At 36.7% G+C, this 21,891-nt stretch overlaps 1 protein-coding gene across 2 annotated transcripts in view; it reads right to left on the reverse strand.

Moving 5' to 3' along the window:
- The window catches only part of Ankhd1 (ankyrin repeat and KH domain containing 1), a 135,363-nt gene that overhangs the window by 40,410 nt on the left and 73,062 nt on the right, over positions 1–21,891 (reverse strand). For both annotated transcript variants that reach the window (XM_090331395.1, XM_090331394.1), the window contains exons 12-15: positions 19,888–20,015; positions 19,025–19,165; positions 16,581–16,683; positions 3,126–3,884 (exon numbers count right to left, since the gene is read on the reverse strand). In XM_090331395.1, the coding sequence (XP_090187521.1) occupies positions 3,126–3,884; positions 16,581–16,683; positions 19,025–19,165; positions 19,888–20,015 (1,131 nt within the window). The remainder of the gene's footprint in view (positions 1–3,125; positions 3,885–16,580; positions 16,684–19,024; positions 19,166–19,887; positions 20,016–21,891) is intronic.

Here is a 21,891-nt window from a genome sequence, read left to right on the forward strand (position 1 = left end):
CCAGGCAGATAGATACATTTTTACTCTTAAAACTACATTACTATAGGTTCCTTACAGTCAAATTCATTAACATCCCAGTTCATGAGAGCATATTAAAGTGCCAACAAATAAAAATAGTCACATGACTATTAACACTTACATGCATATCAAATCTTGTGTGTGTTTGTGTGTGGTGGGGCTTGAACTCAGGGCCTGAGCACTGTCCCTAAGCTTTTTGGACTCATGGATAGAGCTTTAACACTTTGAGTCACAGCACTCTTCCAGTTTTCTAGTGGATAACTGGAGGTAAGAGACTCATGGACTTTCCTGCCTGGGCTGGCTTTAAATTGTGATTCTCAGATTTGAGCCTCCTGAGTAGCTAGGATTACAGGTATGAGCTAACCAACGGCTGGCTACTTAAATTTTTTTGAGAATCATTACTACTAAGGTAACAGCTAAAATTCCAACAATTTAACAATACGAGGAAATATGCTAATCAAAAATTTAAATATTCTGTGTAGGACTATTTCAAGCTAAAAAAGGTTCAGTGAGTCAGACAACCAAGTCATGACATCAACTGTACATATAGCCAATTCATTATTACTTTTTTGTTCTTTTAAGTCTAGTGTTTGTAGTCAGGGGCCTCTCTATCACTTGACTCACACATCCCACTTGCCTTTTTGCAGGTTATTTTGGAGATAGAGGCTGCTTTCAAACTGTGCTCATCAAGGTCTCTGCCTCCTGAGTAGTTAGATATCCCTGCTTGTGCTGCCAGTGTGCTACAAGCTTTAGTGATTTTTGAGTTAGGGTATCATGTTTTATTTGCCAGGGTTAGTCTGGATTTTGATCCTCCTATATATGTTTCCCACATAGCCAAGTTACCAAGCCTGCACCACCATGCTCAGCTATTGTTTGAAATGAAATCTCATTAAACCTTTGCCTGGTTTGGCTTCAAATTTTTATCCTCCCAGTCACTAGTTCTTGAGTAGCTGCGATTACACAAATGAGTCATTGTGTCTAACTATGAGAAATATTTTGACAGAACAATATTAAAGGAGAAAAATGGTCCTATACTTAAAGAGCTAAATATATTCCTGTAACATACAGCTATTTCCTAAAGTAAAACTTTTGTGATACTAAATATGAAGGATAAGAGCTAAATTTGATTCAAATAAAATTAATTATGCCTATAGCCTGTTTCACAATCTTATTGCTGTAGGTTCTAGTTTTTTTTTACCCTCAACTTCTTTCACTTTCAATTAAGAAAGTTAGATGAAACTTGAACTTATAAAGAAAATAGCAATTTTAAATTTTAAGTAGAGACATATCATCATCTTGTACAAAGAAAATAAAAATATTGCCCTGACTTCAAAATACATTATCTATACAAACTGGAAATTTTCATATGAAAACAACTTTGAACTTATGAAAGATCATAAAATATAGTAGGTTCATGTCTAAAATTATATTTCTAGTTCATATGAACATTTTTATATTAAAATGTTTTCTAAACTAATTCTTGTAAATTTTATGTGATGTTTATAAAAGATCATTTACATTTAGCAAATAACTTAGCAAAATACTTTTCCTTTAAAAACCATCAGTAAAAACTGGCATAAAGTTAGCACATATTCCTTTTATAATAGTTTCTATATTCTTTATTAAAAGGAGGGGAGGGTTACAATTATATTGGCCAATAATATGGATTTCATAACTCAAATTGAACACTTAATTAAGAGCATTATGATTCTAGTTACTGAACCCTGAGTTTTAAAAATGATATTCTTAGGCCATCAGTTTCATTATTAATAATCATAACTCATACTCTAATATTTGTCTTTACTCAGATTATAAATCAGAACTATAAATAAATTATAAATGTATTCATACTATGTAACAAACTTCAATACTAAAGATACATGTTAATTGACTTAAAAGCAACAGGTGAAAAAATGTACAAATTCAAAATACAAAGAGCCTAGCTCTTTAAAACATTTCCCAGTATATTTTAAGAAAACTAAGACATTTATACTCTGCCCAGTGATACCTCATATTTCACATTAGTCTCAAGACAAAAACACATTTATAACCAGTGGAAGTCATTCACATGCCTAATAAAATTCCTGATTTAAGTAACCTTATTTTACATTTTTAAAAGTTTCCATAAAGATTAGGAAGACTAAAGAATCACAAAAGAAGAAAGGAAACTGGGATAGCATAATTGGGGGAGGGGAAAATATGACAAGAGGAAACAGACAACAGTAAGGAAAAAAAATGTTGCAATCAAGAGACAGAGGACTGGCCTGCCTTTGAATATCAATCCAGCTACATCTTAGTTCTTGGTCTTCATCCACTGTCAACAGCCATTCTGGCTGCATTTCTGAATTGGGCTCTCATGGAGGTGATACATTCACCAGCCATCTTTAGGAAGGTAAATGATTAATTGCATTGTATTCCCACTGCTGCAAGGACAATGAAAGGGAAAGTAAACTTGTGCACCTCATTTCATATCTAGTTGTAATTTTCCACACAACAATAAACAAAAACATATACTTTAAGATAATCAGGTCTTTTGTGTTTCTATGTTTCTGTATATGTGTATGTTCATCAAAGATTAATGAAAAACTTTCCATCTGCAAGTCATCAAGTGTCAATATTTAAAAGTCTATTTTATTCTTTTAATTATAAACACTATGAAATGGAATTTTCTCTAAATACCTCATTTAATTAGAGATAATTAAGTTCATCTAATGAAAAGCAGTGTGATTTAAATTTAATGCATAATCTTATTTGAATATCTCTAGAACACCTACATAGAAGTTCAATCCTGAAAGCTCTTGCCCAAGATATAACCCAAATGGATTTCCTTCACACCAATCATCAGAAGTAAAGGTTTCCAGCAACTTTATCATTTTTTTTGCCTTTGAAATGATACCAAAAAGAATAGAGTAATAATACATTTTTATGTTAGTGTGGCTGACTTGAATTCACTTCTAAAATATCTTGAGAAATGAATTCAAAGAAGTGAGTACAAAGATAGTTCTAAAATGAAAAAGCAAAATCAATGTCTGTGTTTTGGAGGGGCACTTAAAGAAGCTGAGCACACAGATTAAAGAGAAATGACTTCAGACATATTTTTAACCCACCTGCTATCAGGTCATCAAGAGTGTCGGTAAGCGTCTGGGCTGGAGTTGCAACCATAAGTCCTTCTGGTTCTTGAACTAATAGCCCCTGATCATGTCCAATAATAGCAATCTGAGGCTGTCCTACAATATGCTGATTACCTGATACTTTCTGAAGTTCAAGAGAATTTGTCCCATTAGAACCTAAGTCTCTGGAAAAGTTACACTGTGGAGGTGATAAAGGCTGGACCGGGACAAAATCAATTTGTTCGGCCGATGGTGGAGTCTGTTGCTCATCATCAACATCATTACTTTTAAATAAGATTGTGTCAACCTGAGGTAATTCTGAAAAGTGATCCTCTGGGAGACTACTATCTCCTTCCCCTTCTGGGAAGACTCCTCTATGAGAGCACTGCTGATGTAGAGACACTGTGTCTTTCTGACCTTTGGTTTCCAAGTATTCTTTGGTAAATTGCTGCTGTGTTTTCATCTGCAACTGCCTTTCCACTTTCTGCAGTTCTTTCAGTATTTTCTTCTTCTTCTGGACTTGCTCTTCTCTGTTCTTTTTAAGTTCTTCTATCTTATCTTTGTTCAGAGGTTCACCTTGAATTAACTCCAATGACTTAAGCTGTGCTTTTTCAATAGCACTAATTCTTTGTCCCAGTTCATTCAGCTTTCCTTCAGTCTCCTCTACTATGCATTCCAAAGGCTGGTATGGGTGAAAAGGTGGCAGTAGGTCCTGATCTGCTACCTGCAGGGAACTGGACTTCTGCTTGGATGTACCTAAGCACATGAAAAATGTTTGAAAAAGTGCCATGCTAAAAAAATAAAATAAAAAAGAAAGGAAGAGAAGAAAAAGAAAAGAAAAAGCAGAACAAAGCAAAAACAACAACAAAAAAAAGCCCAAAGGAAAAAAAAATACCTCCCATCCACCCCACGTGTGTTCTTCCCTCCCCAAACTTTTATGAGCAATGCTGTAGAAAGAATGTCCAGTTACAACAATGTTAGGTGGATTAAGGCCTATAGTATTTCAACAGTTTCACAGAGAATGAATTTAGATGCTACCAATTCAAAAAGTGAATTTTTAAAAATCTACTCTTTAGGACAAAAGGATTTTAGAGATTAAGACAGGCAAAGAGAAAAGGAAAGAATCTCAAACTTCCCTGATCAGATTGGAACATCAAATCTAAAGCATAATGAAATAAATGTTGAGTTAACAATACTTTTTGTTTTTGTTTTGCCAGTCCTGGATCTTGAATTCAGGGCCTGGGCACTGTCCTTGAGATTCTCAAGGCTAGTGCTGTATGTACCATTTGAGCCACAACACCAGTTCCAGCTTTTTCTATGTGTGTGGTACCAAGGAATTGAACGCAGGGCTTTGTACATTTTAGGCAGGCATTCTATTACTAGGCCACATACCCAGCCTGAAATAATACTATTAATGTTTGCTTATTAATGTTCTTTTCTTTTGGGTCATTCAGCTTGAACTCTGGCCTGGGCACTGTTCTTGAGCTCTTCAACTCAAGGCTACCACCCTACCCTTGCCCTGCCCTTGAGCCACAGCCTCACTCCCGTTTTTCTAGTGATTAATTGGAGATAAGTTTCTAGGCTTTGTATTGCCAGGGATAGCTTTGAACCTTGATCCTCAGATCTCAGATTCCTGAGTAACTAGGATTACAGGCATGAGCCACTGCACCTGGCTTTTTTTTTTTTTTTTTAAACCTGGGGCCAACCTGGGAACAAGATCTTCCTAACAATACTCTATGTCTTCCTACACACTACATACAATGTCCTACTAATAATACTTGGCTTATTGGGATGGGTCTTTTTTTCCCCTCAGGCTAGCCTTTAATGGACAAACTTGATTTCTGCCTACTGAATAGCTGGGATTACCAATGTGAGGAAAAATATACCTTTTGGTGTAACTTTGATGCAAATTCAGTACTTGATCTTATTTAGGAGGAATTAGGATTATTCAGCAACATAAAAGAAACTGCTGATTCAGACTATAATGGATGCACCTCAGAAAAATCATACTAAATAGAGGAAGTCAGGTATAAAATACTACTGTAAGACTTGTACAATGTCATTTATGTCAATTTTACAGACTCATTATACAGACAGTAAGTAGCTGTGCAGGTTGCCGTATCTCATACCTATAATCCTAGCTGAGGATGTGTATGTGGGGAATTGAACCCAGGACTTCGTGCATGCTAGCCCAGGCCAAACTCCCAGCCCTGAGAATCATTTTAATACACTAGATAAGGAATGCCTATAACCTTAGTTCTCAGTAATTTAGAAGATCCTGAGTTTAAGTGGCCTCAGGTAGACTGAACTACACAGACCCTATCTTATCTACAACCCCCTCCCCCCAAATATCTTTATCTATAACATCCATGTATGTCACAACATCCAAAAGAGTAGAGTACCATTTTGTTATGTTCTTTTCACTTTTTTTTTGGCCAGTCCTGGAGACTGAACTCAGGGCCTGAACACTGTCCTTGGTCTTCCTCAAGGCTAGTGCTCTACCACTTCAACCACAGCACCACTTCTGGCCTTTTCTCTGTATGTGGTACTAAGGAATTGAAACCAGGGCTTTGTGCGTGCCAAGCAAGCACTTTATCACTAGACCACACTCCTGACCACTCTTTTCTTTTTTTTTTAGCAGCTCTATTTTTTAAGTTATAAGTTCATTTTTTTAGTTCAATCATTTTAAATGTATGTGCAATGATTAATGAATCTGACACTTCTGAATCCATTACCATCATTCATCCACATTTGTTTGTTTGTTTATCAGTCACGAGGCTTGAACTGGAGCCTGGGCACTGTTCCTGAGCTTTTTCCTCAAGGCTAGTGTTCTACCACTTTGAGCCACAGCACCAGTTCTGGTTTTCTAGGGGTTATTTGGAGATAAGAGTCTCACAGACCTTCTCACCTAGGCTAGCTTTGAACTATGATCTATGATCCTGAAACATCTGCTCATGTCTGTTTGGTATTGAACATTGTCCCACTGCCGTATTCCCAGGCAACTACTCTTTTTTTTTTTTTTTTTTTTTGGGTGGGTCATGGGGCTTGAACTCTGGGCCTGAGCGCTGTCCCTAAGCTCTTCAGCTCAAGGATAGTGCTCTACACTTAAGCCAAGCCCCCACTTCCTGTTTTCTAGTGATTAAGATAAAAGTCTCACATCCTTTTGTGCCCTGGCTGGCTTTGAACTGTGACCCTCAGATGTCAGCCTCCTGAGGAGTTAGGATTACCGGCATGAGCCACCTAGCCGGCCAAGAAGTCATTCTTTGTAGAACTTTTACATTTATTCTGCTTGGGCCCAGAGTGTAGCCCAGTGGTAGAGTCCTGAACCAGCATGCATGAAGCCCTGGGTTTGATTCTTCACTACCACATACTCAGAAAAAGGCAGAAGTGGTGCTGTAGCCCTAGTCGCAGAGCACTAGCTTTGTGCAAAAAGAGCCCAATGATAGTGCCCAGATCCTGAGTTCAAGTCCCAAGACAGGAAAAAAAATTTACTCTGCTGATGTCATTTGCATTTATTACAGAAGTGAAATTTTTCTTGCTGTGCTAGTGGACCTCACTTATCTTACCTATTAATTGTCATTAAGCATTTTAAAGAGAAAAACCATAGCTTCTATAAGATCTTATGGAAGTAGAAATACAATTATCTCACAAACAATGATGACTTTACTCTGAAAGAAGTCTTTCCTCACCATTTTGCTCAGATAGAAATATAAAATTAAATATACACAATTACTTTATTGAAGTTTGGTAAAGGAATGAATAAGCATCTGAAAGTGATGGCAACGATACTGAAACTGTGGTTACTACTTTTGTAAAGATAATAAGTAGGAGAAAAGCGAAAGATTTTTCCTTGTTATGTGTTACATACATCTGAACTACCTCCAGTTTTTAAAAGTTATAAATTTACTTTTTTGGGGGGGGAGGGGTCAGTACTGTCATTTGAACTCTTCTCCCCCCACCCCAAAGCCTCATACTTTCTAGGTGAGTGTTTTTCCACTTGACTCACTGTCCAACCTTACTTTTTGCTGGCTACTTTGGAGATGGAGTCTAGCAAACTTTCTATCCAGGCTGGTCTTGAATCGCAATCATTCAGATCCCAGTTTCTTGAGTAGCTAAAATTGTAGCAGTAAGATGTGGTCTCATTCTCTTTTCAAGTTGCCTTTGTAATTTAGAACATTTTAACATCCAAGGAGTAAATCTTTCCCTTTATACTTGAGAACCATCTTATTAATTTATTTTGCTGAGTTCAAGCCCCATGAACCATAAAAAAAAAGAATGAGTTCTTTAAATATTCTTGCACTTCAAAGCATCCTTAGTACTTTGTTCTTGTTGTTGAGATGGGGTCTCACTATATAGCATAGACTTGGAGGTGAATGCTCAATCTTCCTGCCTCACCCTAAGTGCTGGGATTAGAGGTACACACTACTTCCATGCCCAGCATAAATTCCAAAGTACCTTTATATAGTTGTTGTATAATTTTTGTACTAAAGTGTAACACTAAACAAATTACTATTAACAAATAATAATTTAAAGGAAGGTCGAAGCACAAATTAGAAATAACTTGTTTAACTGACAGATTATAAATTCAGACCAATTTAGTATTAACAGACTCATCTCAAATAAACTATTCAGAAAAAGCCAGAAGTGGCAGTGTAGTTCAAGTGGTGGAGTGATAGCTTTGAGCAAAAAAAGCTCAGGCCTTGAGGTCAAGCCCAGAACCAGAAAAAAATAAAATAAAACAGTGAAAGTAATACATAGCAAGCAGCTCCTCTCCAGTCAATGGTTAAGTGTTTATTAAAACAACAACAACAAAAAGTTAGAATTGCCTAGGAAGATATCAAAGCACTACCACAAGTTACAACATCTCAAGAACAAAGTTGGTGAAAAGTTAATAACTAGTAATTCCTAAGAGCTGCTGCAACACAATTATTGGTTTACTAGTGATTGTGACATGGTTTCATTTGACAGGAGGTATTATACAACATCATAAAAAGTTCAAATTCCTTTAAACAGATCTCCCACTGTTAGACATAAATAAAGCATTCATTGACCAACATGAAGTGGCACAAAAAAATACAAGTTATCATTATTTCATGTCTTTTGGCTTAATTTCTTTCTAATTTACTTTTTTCCTATCCTGCTTGTCTACTGCCTCTTTTTCACAAGTATCAAAAGTAGAAAAAGTATGCAGTAGATACTAGTATCTAGAAACAATACAAATATGACCTTAATTGAAACAACCCTTAGAGGAGGAACACAAAGGTGTAGCTTCTCTGAACATTTAAAATACCATTTATTGAAACAAACTGCAGGAGATAGAAATGTGGCTTTTGTTGTTGCTGGTGGTGATAGTAGTATTTTTTGTTTTTGCCATTTTTTTTTCTTCTTCTAGGTGGGGTACATAAGGATGAACAAATGCAATCATGGTATTCAATGTACACTATAAGGAAAATGACCTATGTACCTTGTGGGGAGGGATAGGAGAGGGAAACTAGGGAAAAGTAAAGGAAGAGATAACAGTGTCCAAAAAAAGAAATGGGCCCCTTAACTGACTTATGACATAGTAACCCCTCTGTATAATACTTCAATAATGACAATAGCAATATTTAAAAACCAAGACCTTAATATTTAGTTTACTACTTAAGGTTTAAGCTAAATCATATCATTTTTGAATCTAAACCAATTAGTACACTATGCAATAGCAAAATAATAACCAAAGGAAGAAACACATTATCTACAGATGGATCTAGACTTCGTTCCTCCCCTGATTATATCTAATCAAATTTGTCTTGTTCTTCAGTTTCCTTGCTTTCACTTATCATACATTACCCAGCAGAAGGATTTTTAAATATTATTTCTAATATGGTCTTAGATAGAGGATAAGGTAGAATTGAAAGATAAAGTAGAATTGAAAATAACACTATTAAATAATTAGATAATATATGTTATCTAATAGAGTTTGTATTCTGATAAAGGTGTCTGCTGGTTAGAGGTATGCTTCAGTGGTAGAGCTGCCTGAAGTTTATGTGGGGGCCATGAGTTCAAACCCTAGAACTGCCTCCAGAAAATAAATTAAGAAACAGATATATGTTGTTTCTTGAGTTTTAATGTAAAATATTTCTTATTTATACAACATCCCCCATTTTTACTTTATATATAAATACTTGTTTCAAAATTTCCCAAAAAGGGCAGATATGGTTGCTTATGCCTATAATCCTAGTTACTTGGGAGGGTGGTAGTTTAAGACTAGCCCAGAAAAAAAGTTAGTGATACCCAATCTCAAGCAACAAGATTGGTACACTGATTCATACCTGTCACCTCAGCTTTCTGAGAGGCCACTGGTAGGACAATCAGGGAACCAGGCAACCTCAAACAAAAAGGTACTTGAAAAAAAAAAAAGCGAGGCAGGAGGGCTGTAGGCATGCATCAATAAGAAGAGCGAGGCTAACAAGTGTGAGGCCTTGAGTTTAAACTCCAGTCCTACCAAAATTTCCCAAAGTTAAATGAATATGTCAACTAAGGGTATCTGAAGATAGACCACCTTTTGACATGATAACAGATACATTCAATTTTTCTCCTTAAAAGCAGTTGTTTGTAAAAACTTATCACTAAATTTGGTCAAATGTAAAGTCACATAAGCAGGGTTCATAAGAAAAACTGACTAAACAAAATTATTATTACAATTTGTAAGTGAACATCCCATTTAAATTACTGTATTGGTTTTTTACATAATTTTAATGATTTGATATAAAATGTGGGAAGTTCCTGTTACCTACTTCAGTAAACAACTCCTGGGTAAGAAGCAGCATGCTAATTTAATTTACTTTATACATCTTTTTTTTTTTTTAAATCTCTTTGCTATCATTCTGGTACACTACTATATTGTTTGGATTTGTGTTGTACAAGTGCTCTACCAACTGACCATTCCTCTCTCCTGCTTTGCTTTTCTTTTCTCTTCTCTCTCTCTCTCTCTCTCTCTCTCTCTCTCTCTCTCTCTCTCTCTCTCTCTCTCTCTCTCTCTCTCTCTCTCTTTCTTTCCTTCTTCTTTTCCTTCCTTCCTTTGCCAGTCCTGGGGCTTGAACCCAGGGCATGAGCACTGTCCTTGGGCTTTTTCAAGGCTAGAGCCCTACTTGAGCGACAGCTCTACTTCCGGCTTTTTCTATATATGTGGTTACCCAAGAATCAAACCCAGGGTCCTCAGGTATGCTAGGCAAGCACTCTATCACTAGGGCAAACTCCTGGCCCCTTTTCTTCTTTTTTAATAGTCTTTATTATTTTTTTTGTTCAGTCTGGTATGGAGTATGATTCTCCTATTTATACTTCCCATATAGCTGGTATACAGACAAGTACTACAAACATCCAGCTTTATATTTATTGAAATTAATGTCTTGTTAATTTTTTTTTTGTCAGTCATGGGCTTGAGCTCAGGGCCTGAGCACTGTCCTTGGACTTTCTCAAGGTTACAACTCTACCACTTGAGCCTCAGCACCATTTCTGGCTTTTTTTCTATGTATGTGGTACTGAGGAATCGAACCAGAGTCTTTGTGCATGCTAGGCAAGCATTCTACCATTAGGCCAAACTCCCGGCCCTGTCTTGTTAATTTTTTGCCCAGGCTCTTCTTAAACTATTGTCCTAATCTCAGCCTCACAATTGGTTAGGATTATAGGAACAAACTATGTGCCCCCTACTACTTCTTGATTTGAAGTATCTTTATCAGAATGTGTCTTCTTTCTTTTGGTGGCACTGGGGTTGAACTCAGGGCCTTTCACTTGCTAGACAAGTCTTTTACACCTTGAGCCAAACCTCTAGCCCTTTTTGCCTTCACTGTTTTTCAAATAGGGTCTCATATGTAGGTACAGGCTGTTGTTCCATAGCTAGGATGAGAGGCACAAGACATTAAGCCCAGCTATTGATTTAGAGGCCCACCTGTGACCCTTCTGATTTCAGTCTCATGCATAGTTGGATAGATACATGTTCAGCTATTGCAATCAGGTCTAAAGTTTGAATTATTATCCTCCAGATCTTGAATTATAGGCTTCAGCACTAGCAGCAGCTATAAAAATTTGTCTTTTTAGAAGTATTAATACTTTTTCTGCCTTCAGAATAATCTATATTCATAGCATGGACATCATTAATTATTCATAAAACATATGAACACCTAGTACAAGCAAGCTATCATGGACTAAACCACACAAAGATGATCAACATGAAGCCTGCCCTCGAGGGGCTTACAATCTAAATGGGAAGTAATATCCTAAATAAGTTGTTACATAGATTCCTGAGGAACAATATAGAGCCTTTTCATCACAGGATTGCAGTAGGAATTACAGGTCTTCATTCAAAAAGAAAAAAGAGGTAGTTTGGTATCAATCACTAAGAACAGGTGAAACAGAAGTCATACAGGGTGAAGCACAATGCTATAAATATAAACCATCCAGACGAAGACACTTGGATAGAATCTACAATTGTATTGAGTTAGAGAAGTGAAAAATCAAGATGGGCTCCACAGCATGAAATGATTTATGTAAATTTAAAATACACAAGGTTAAAAACATTTTATAAGAACTTATGAAGAACCAAAAATGTGCACATTAGATACATCAGAATCACGATCTATAGAAAAAATAGAAATAAGAGAGAATAGAAGAGAGAAGCCATGATAACAAATGACTAGGAATTAGTGATAAACTCATCTCACTACATTTGAATAGAGTAGAAGAGTGAAGAGTAGTGAAAGGAAGATCCAATGAAATCTTATATAGAAGACTGGAGATTGGAGGGAATGGGGGGAGGGAAAAGAGGACAAAATCATGAGAAGGGGTATCAAGGTTTGAGAAGTAATGCACCCACTACTGCATGAATCTAACTATAACCCTTCTATACATTATCTCAACAATAAAATACAATAAAAAATGGCTTCTTAAGATGGCTTAAAGATGTGTTTCATTTGTACTAGCATCATTTTATGTTTTTTAAATTTTCTTATTTGTGGTGTCTGGAATTGAGTTTAGGGCTTAGCGCATGCTAGGCAAGCAGTCTACCACTGAACTACATTTCCTGGCCCTTGAGATCATTTAAAATGTTTTAAAGCAGGCAGGCCAATTTGATGTTATGTAACTTTCTGTTTTTGAACTCAGGGTCTAGGCACTGTCTGTGAGCTTTTATGCCCAAGGCTAGTGCTCTACCACTAGAGCCATGGTTCCACTGCTGTTTAACTGGGCTGGCTTGGAATCTCAGTTCTCAGATTTTAGCATCCGGAATAGCTAGGAGTACAAGCATGAGCCACCAGCACTGGGAGTTATACAAACTTTAAAAGGTTAAAAAAAAAATCTTCTCTTTTAGGATGTTTGTCAAATCAATTGTGACAAATAAGTTAGATGAAAATTGTTTATAAATTTATTTATAAAACTGGTTATAAGCAGGTATAGGTAATTAGTTATATATCTTTTCCCATCTTAATATTTATAACTACAGTAATAATAGTTAAGTAAGGCTAGGTTCATATTTTGTTTATAGAGATAATTCTGAGGCCTGTGTTAGATGTTACTTAGAACCTTAACTCTTAGAAAACTAATAACAGACCAATAAGATTAGTTCCTTTGATCAGAAGAATATGACTCAAAATGGAAAGAGCCTATATAAATGTATATATGGGGGAAATAAGAAAAAAGAACATATGAGTAGCATACACATTAAACATGAGTAAGGTTTAAAGGCATATAGAACAGATTTTAAAATGATTGCTAGAAGATAAAAGAGAGTGCAACAGATCAAGAACCCTCAATTCATCTTTAATCACATATGCTACATAAAACATATGCTACAAAAATCATAGTTCAGGAAAAAACAAAAACAGAACGGTTAAATAGCAATTTTACCACTCAAGGAAATTTTTCTAGAGACACAAGAAAAACACTTAAGGGAGAAAAATATTGTCTTTTTTTTTTTTAAATAGGCTTTTATGTCCATCCTAATAGTCTAGTATATGCTTTTACATCAACTTATTTTTCATTATTCATAGTAACATATATCCTATGGTATGCATGATTTCTGTGATCATATAATAACATTATGTACTATGATAGTGTGATACAAATGTTAATCCTCCCCCACTTAATTCAGTAAAATGAAAGATTCCTTAAAACATCTGCAAATAATAAATCTCAAAGTGAAGAAATGTAGGTACTCATAAAATAGTTCACAAGAAAAATAGGAGGGCTGGGAATGTTGGTTAGTGACAGAGTGCTTGCCTAGCATGCATGAAGCCCTGGGTTCAATTCTTTAGAACCACATACACAGAAAAGGCCACAGTGGTGCTTGGGCTCAAATGGTAGAGTGCTAATCTTGAGCAAAAGAAGCTCAGAGATAGGCCTTAAGTTCAAGCCCCAGATTGCTCCCCCCACCCCAAGAAAAAAATATTGCTCACTTGAGTATGAAATCAGTAAGTACTCAAGTTGGGTGACAGTGGCTAACTCCTGAAATCCTAGTTACTCAGAAGGCTGAGATCTAAGGATCTAGGTTCAAAGCTAGCCTAGGCAGGAAAGGCCAGGAGACTCTTACCTGCAATTACCAGAAAAGTTGGAAGTGGAACTGTGATTCAAATTGTACTGTGCTAACCTTGAGCAAAAATGTGTAGTAAGTATGCCCAGGGCCTGAGTTGAAGCTCCAGGATGGGCACCAAAAAGCAAAACAACAAAATCATTAGTAAAATATTATCTACTTGCAATTAAATCTGTTTCAATTGTTTTATTTTCTCTCTATACATATTCTAATTTATTTCATGAATATTTTGTGGCTCTGTGTAATTTTTTCCTGCCCATGTTCCTGCAGTCTTCTATAGGGTTTAGATAAATAAAAGACAAAAACCAGCTAAAACAGGAGCATTTAATTCTATTTTACTAAAGGCTATCAGCTAGCTATGATGCTCAAACTTGTTTAAATTGCTTTACAACTGAGAAATTAATTGAAAGTAGCAGAAAAAGGTGAGCATGTTGGTAGGTGTCCATGACCCAGCAGTTGCAATACTAAGGCAGAAAGTTGGCTTCAACCCAGAAATTCAAACAAGGTCTAAGTAACATCATAGTCATCTCAACTCTCCCCCAAAACCAGAAAAAGCAAAAGAAGCAAACAAATTAACAAAAATACACAGGAACTATCTGAATAGATGGTCTCCAGCAGAAAAAAAAATATGCTAGAAATAGTTTACGTCAGAGAAACTGTAGACATTCTATCTCTGAAATTAATTTAGAAATTAAGTAATCATGGGTGAGAATCTTCAATACTTTCCATTATTTTAACTGACATAATTTGAAAAAAGTTCCTGTTTGTCACTCTAAGTTGGTGCTAACCAACTTTTCTTCACTCATAGTATTAAAGATATTAACATACACATCATCATCTGGTGATTTCAACAGTCTAGACTCATCATACACTAAATAAACTAGGCTATAAATTCTTTCATGCTAACTTTTTGTGTGTATTTTGATGGTGGCGATACTGGAATCAACTCTAGGGTTTCATGCATACTGGCCAAGTACTTTAACACTGGCCTACATCCCTAATCTTTATATAGCATTAAAAATCTTATAGATCATCTATTTTCTTTATTTCAGAGAACTCAAATATTATAATACAAAATTAGGTAAAGATACATCATATCTTCAAATAAAAAAGCAAGAGAAAAAATTAGAGCTCATAAACTCCAATTGTTTAGTATACACTTTGTCTTAAATAAGATCCAAGTGTATATACTTGGATCTTATTTATACATAAATCTTTCATGTTCACATATAGATAGGTTTTTATCCAGGTTCACTTCCTATATTCCAGTGTTACATAAATGAAACTAAATGTGATTCTGAAACATCTTTTGTATCTGAATGGCTGCTACAAAGACAGAAAACATTTTCCTTCATTAATATTTTCATTTGTGTTAACTGAAGACTATGTCTAGTAATATATTAACAGGAAAACATGCTATTTTTTTCTTTTTCTTTTTTTTTTTTGGCTGGTGTTCTTTAATTTATTCAGCTAGAAAGATGCAACCAGGGAAGAAGGAGGGAAACTATCTTACATACACACACTTCCTTCTGCAGGCACAATTTATAACTCTGTATAATTTAAGCACTGAGCCCAAAGCATTCCAACTGAACAGTGAAATACTTTATCTAAAGATGTACCATCCCCACATTCGGTGAGTCAGGCTCTCGTCTGTTTGGAAATTTGAAAAGGGAGTGCATTCCAGGTACTTCCAGTCACATGAGCTGAGTCAGCAAAACATAGTAGAATTCAAAAGTTGGAAGAGAACTTACATAGCTTTGTTTTACGAACAAGAATTTAAAGTAATTTACTCATTTCCAGCTATATTATAAAACCCAAGTAGGGATGTTTTGGTTCTTTCACTTACAGAGAAAACAGGAAAATGAGATAACACAGGTGTCCTAGCTTGGGCGCTTCAGTGCAGAATTGGGACCCAAATCTGATATTAAGGGAGATACATTCCCTGAGATGGAATTACTGTTCCAGAACAGACGCAACTAGAAAAGTTTAATGGCTACTTGGCACATAACTAATCATTGTTCTTTGACTGGAAGCTTAGAATAATTTTTGGAGGGTAGTGTTTTTTTATTGTAATTAATAGAATGGTTACATTATATTTGCCAGATGGAAGGTGCATTTCTTCACAAATATTGATACTCCTTCTCAAAAACATGCTATTTTTATAGCACTTTTCTTTCTTGTATTATGTAGCCTATGCGAATATGAAGGTGAATGAGGATAAATATGATTGAAGTATTTTGCATACATGTATGAAAATGGAACAATAAAACCTGTTGAATTTGTTTTAAGAAAGGAAAAAGGAGTAAGAGACAGAAATAGAAGGGATAAGGATTTAGAAACAAAAGCCATATTACGAGTGATTGTTGTCCTTAATGTACTATGTTATCTCTCATCTCTTTTGCTGTCCCTTGGTTATCTCATATTGTTACAGTACTTTACTTTGTTATCTGATTTATTGTATATATGCATATTTGGTTAATTGAAGTCGGATAGAGAAGGGAGGAAAACAAGATGAGGGGCAGGGGTGGGGAGAGGGAAATGGGGAGCAAGACATGAGAAAGGGTATCAATGTATGTGAAGTAATGTATCTACTATCTGGTGAATATAATATAACCCTTCTATTAATTACAATAAAAATATATGGAAAAAATAGAATGGATAAATTTGATCAAGATACATTGTATGTACATAGAAAAATGACACAAAATACCCTTTGTATACAATGTATTAGAATAAAAATTCTTTAAAAAAAGAGCTAATTATGATTGTAAGAATTGTAATTATACCTTAATTAGCCACATGTATAATGGAACTTTGTACCTTACAGTTTTAGATTTATTATTTAGGCAAGAAAAGTGTCAACTTTTAAAGAAAAAATTCCAATAACTAACCTTTTTGTGCTCCTAAATGAGCAGAGGAGGTCTCTTGAGAAGTTCTGTCAGGTTCCTGAGGAGGTACAACCATGGCAAGTGTATGCATTGGTACACGCGGGACCTAAAAAGTCAACTCAGAAAAACATCATCTCAGATCAAAGAGTAAAGTATCCATAAATAAAGAGACTTTGAGTTTTCTTGTTTTTTATGCTAGTACTGGGGCTTGAATTCATGGCCTGCGCACTGTCCCTTAGCAGACTACCATTTAAGACAGAGTTCTATTTCTGGCTTTTTGGTGCTTAACTGGAAGTAAGAATCTCACAGACTTTCCTGACCCAGCAAGCTTCAAGTTAGCCCTAGCTATTCCCAGGATAACTTTGTAGAAAAGGATTAAGGATTCACTTTATCTGACAAAATTTAAAGGATTTACTGTTGTTTTATTTTTTATTTTTGTGTGCTGTCCTTGGGGCTAAAACTCATGGTCTGGGCCCTGTCCCTGAGCATGTTTTGCTCACGGCTAGCACAGCACTTTACCACTTGAGTCACAGTACTACTTCCAGCTTTTTCTGTGATTAATTAGCAATAAGAATCTCATGGACTTTCCCGCCCAGGCTGACTTCGAACCTTTGATCCTCCAATCTCAACTCTCTGGGTAGCTAGGCTTATAGGCATGAGCCAATGGTACCTTGCTAACAAATTTTAAAAGTTTAAGATAGGATTTTATCTCCCTCCTGATTAAGCAGTAAGTGCTTTTATATTACCAAACCCTCAGGCTCTAGCCCCAATATTACAGAAAAAAAATTAAAACAAAATGAAACAAAAAGCTACCAAATTGTGGTAAGATAACTTGGAATGCTTAGTTTAATATTAGGTGGTATTATTATTATTATTATTATTATTATTATTATTTGCCAGTTCTGGGCTTGAGCTCAGGGCCTGAGCACTGTCCTTGGACTTTCTCAAGGCTAGAGCTCTACCACTTGAACCTCAGCACCACTTCTGGCTTTTTTCTATGTATGTGGTACCAAGGAATCGAACCTGGGTCTTCATGCATGCTAGGCAAGCACTCTACCACTAGGCCAAACTCCCCGCCCTCATTATTATTTTTTTGCCAGTCCTGGGAATTGCACTCAGGGCCTGGCCACTGTCCTTGAGTTTTCTCAAGGCCAGCACTCTACCACTTGAGCCACAGCACCACTTCCAGCGTTGTCTGTGTATGTGGTACCAAGGAATTGAACCCAGGGCTTCATGCATGTTAGGCATGTTAGTGCTCTGCCACTAGGCCACACTCCTGGACCATTTTTTTAAATTTTTATCTATTATTTGGTGTGTGTGGGGATTAAATGCAGGGTCTGGGCAATATCCTAAAGGCTAGTGCCATTCTTGAGCCGCATACGCACTTCCTGCTCTTTTTGGTGATTAATTGGAGATAAGAGTCTCACTTTACTTCAGGGGTTGGTTTCTTTAGATATCAGCCTCCTAAGTAGTTAGGCTTACAAACATGAGCCAAAAGTTTTTTGATTTGGGGGCAGGGGGAGAGGGGCACACACATGTTCTCACACCAGGGCTTGAACTTGGGGCATAAGTGCTGTCCCTGAGCTTTTTTGCTCAAGGCTAACACTCTACCACTTTCAGCCACAGCTCCACTTCTGTCATTTTGGGTAGATGATTGGAGACAAGAGTCTCCATGGGTTTCCTGCCCCAAGTGGATTCAAACTATGATCCTCAGATCTCAGCCTTCTGAGTAGCTAGGATAATAGGTATGAGCCACCAGTGCCCAGTTCAAATGTTGTTTGTTTTAAATAACACTTTTTATTAAAGAAGACAAAAAAAAAGTCTACGTATCTTTGAGGAAATTTCTCATATATCTAAGATTAATTTAAGAAACAGATCTTAAAGATGGCTCCTGCCTATAATCCTAGCTATTTGGGAGACAGACTGGGAGAATAGTAACTTGAGGCTAGCTGGGGCAGAAAAATTATCAAGACCCCTTCTTAACCCATAGCTGGGTACAGTGGGACATACCTATCATGCCAAACTATATTAAAGGCTCACATCAGTAAAATCATAGTGCCAGGTCAGTCCAGGGAAAAAAATTCCCAAGACTTGATCCTCACAGAGAAAAATCAACACAATGACACATGTTTGTAAAGAACAGGAAACCCAAAGAAGATAGAGTATAACTCAGGTGTACACCCAAGAAGAAAGTGAGCCCTAAAAAATAACCAGCAAAAAAATAAGGCAGGAGGGGCTCAAGTTGTAGAGTCATTTAACAAGAGTGAAGTCCCAAACTCAAACCCCATAACTACAAAAAAATAATAAAAAAATTAAGGACATGATTATCTCAATATACAATGGAAAATTAGAAACAGCCTAATTTTATTTAAAACTAATTCTAAGCAGAAACTTTTGATTACTTTGGAGAATAGTTATATTAACAAGAAAAGCTCCTTTTACTTTACCTGAGATTGATCTTGAGAAAGAGTAAGTTGAGACACATCTGTGGTAGGAACTGACAGAACATTATTTGGATAATCCAATAGATAAGAAACAACATTAGTATGGCCACCCTTTGCAGCCTCAATAAGCATTGTTGAGCCATCCTGAGAAAGAATTGACATCATAATTAATTCTTTTAAATTTTCTTCTTATAATCTGGTTGATATAAACATTTGGTTTCTTAGTTCTTATGATAGCAAATCTCAAATAGTAAGAATTATTACACATTAAGGTATCATATATATATGGAGGTGGGGAGGGTGTCCTGAAGCTTGAACTCAGGGCACTGACTTTGAGCTTTCTCAAGACTAGTGCTCTACCATTTGAGCCACAGCACCACTTTCGGCTTTTTCTCTATATGTGGTACCTGGGAATGAACCCAGGGCTTCATGCATGCTAGGCAAGCACTCTATCACTAGGCTCAGTAGGCCTCACTCCCAGCCCCCAAACATTTTTTTTTTGGGGGGGGTCCGTTGTGGGGATTGGACTCTGGGCCTGGGCATTGTCCCTGAGCTCTATAGCTCAAGGCTACCACCCTACCCCTGGAGTCACAGTGCCACTTCTGGTTTTTTAGTGGTTAATTGGAAATAAATAGTCTCCTTGACTTTAGTGCCCAGACTGGCTTTGAAGAAGGATCCTCAGATCTCAGCCTCCAGAGTAGGTAGGATTACAGGTGTGAGCCACCCGCCCAGCCCCTAAACATTTTTATAATAATATTATTTATTTTTGTATATGTGGTACTGAGGAATCGAACCTAGGGCTTCGTGCATGCTAGGCAAGCAATCTACCTCACTCCTGTCCCTGCATTATTTATTTTTATGAATACCTTGAGTCGATGTGTAGGGTCAGACCCATGAGCCAACAGTAGCTCAACAACTGCAAGATGGCCTCCTGCACATGCAAGTGAGACTACTGTATGATCATTATTAGCTGTAGCCCTGTTCACATTGGCACCTATAAAGAAAATATTAGCAAAAGTTGAAATCAAGCCAGTTCAGAGACAGTATCATGTTCAAGATCCTTTTAAAGTATAACATTCTTTATAAAGATCCTTTTAAAATATAAAGTGTTGAAATTGTAAGTGTATAGCTTATTTATTTATCTGTTTATTTTTGTGGGCCAGGGGACCTGAACTTTGGCCTAGGAGCTGTTCCTGAGATCTTCAGCTCAAGGCTCTACCATTCGACCCTTGAGCCAAGTCCCAATGTCCCATTTTCTAGAAGTTAATTGGCGATGAATCTCAGGTCCTTTTGTGTCCGGGCTGGCTTTGAACCTTGATCCTCAGATCTCAGCCTCCTGAGTAGCTAGGATTACAGATGTGAGCCACCAGGCCCGGCTTATAGTGTATAGCTTTTATAGAGTGAATACACCTCTATAATCAGGACCCACATCATGAAATAGAATATTATGCACATACCAGCTCTGCCTTGTGTCCCTTCTCAGTCACTACCCACTTCCTCCTATGGTAGCTACAGTCCTAACTTCCAAACTAGTTCCTCCCACCCCCTGCTTTTTTTGTCTGTTGTGGGGCTTGAACTCTGGGCCTGGGTGCTGTCCCTGAGCTCTTCAGCTCAAGGCTACCACCCTACCCCTTGAGCCACAGCAATACTTCCTGTTTTCTAGTGCTTAGTTGGAGATAAAGAGTCTCAAGGTCTTTAGTGCCTGGGCTGGCTCTAAACTGTGATCCTCAGATCTCAGCCTCATGAGTAGCTAGGATTGGACCTAACTTCTTTTACTCCATATTTGATTTGTGAGATCCATCCACATTGTAGCTCTTAGTTGTGGTTTGTTCATTTATTTATTTATTTATTGCTCTTTTTTTTTTTTTTTTTTTTTTTTTGGGGGGGCTAGTCCTGGGCTTGAGCTCAGGGCTTAAGCACTGCCCTCGGACTTTCTCAAGGCTAGAGCTCTACCATTTGAGCCTCAGCACCACTTCCGGCTTTTTTCTATGTATGTGGTACCAAGGAATCGAACTCGGGTCTTCGTGCATGCTAGACAAGCACTTTAACCAGTAGGCCAAACTCCGGCCCCGGTTTGTTCATTTAATATTTAAATGAACATTTAATACTTTTAAGGTAGGAAATCTAGAAGACTAAGAATAATATATACAGATTAAGCATCAAATGATATTTTATATGTAACTCTCAAAATGTTTCGGTTTTGATCCACAAAGTGGCAATAAACCTGAGCACAGTAACGTGCATTTGTTACTGTAACTATGTGAAGGCTAAGGTTTGGAGGATCACAGTTCCAAGTCAGTTCATGAAAAAAAGCATTTGAGACCCCTATCAACAGCACCACCAGAAACAAATTAAAGCAAAAACAAGCTAGGCACCAGTTGCCAGAAAGCAGGAGAGTATAAGGATCTGAGCTTAAAGCAGGGAAAATAAATTTTAAAGTAATATTTAAGATAATTTTAATACTTAAGATATTTAACGTAATATTTCAAACTGTGCATTTTGAAAGTCAGAAAGAACTGGATATAGTAAGAAAACAGAAGCTTATCTAAATATATTATTTATAAGAGTATTTAGTAAGCTGTTCAATAAGTTTATATAATAAAACCTAAAGAAAGCTTAGATAGAAAATTAAAATTTGTTAGCTTTTCTTAGTGAAACAGAGTCTTGCTGTTTACCCAGCAGGAGGGGTAAAGTATTAAAAGGACATTAAACCCAAGGCCTTGTGCATGCTAGGTAAGTGAGCTGTGTCTCCAGACCCTACACCAAAGAGTTATATTGAAACAAATTCAGTACGTAAATTTTATTTTTGAGAGGATATTGGGGTTTGAACTCAAGGCCAGCCTCGCATTTGTATTTGCTAGGCTGGTGCT

The sequence above is a fragment of the Megascapheus bottae genome, chromosome 4 (assembly GCF_031878675.1).
Source record: "Megascapheus bottae isolate mThoBot1 chromosome 4, mThoBot2.hap1, whole genome shotgun sequence".
In the NCBI taxonomy this organism is placed as follows: Eukaryota; Metazoa; Chordata; class Mammalia; order Rodentia; family Geomyidae; genus Megascapheus; species Megascapheus bottae.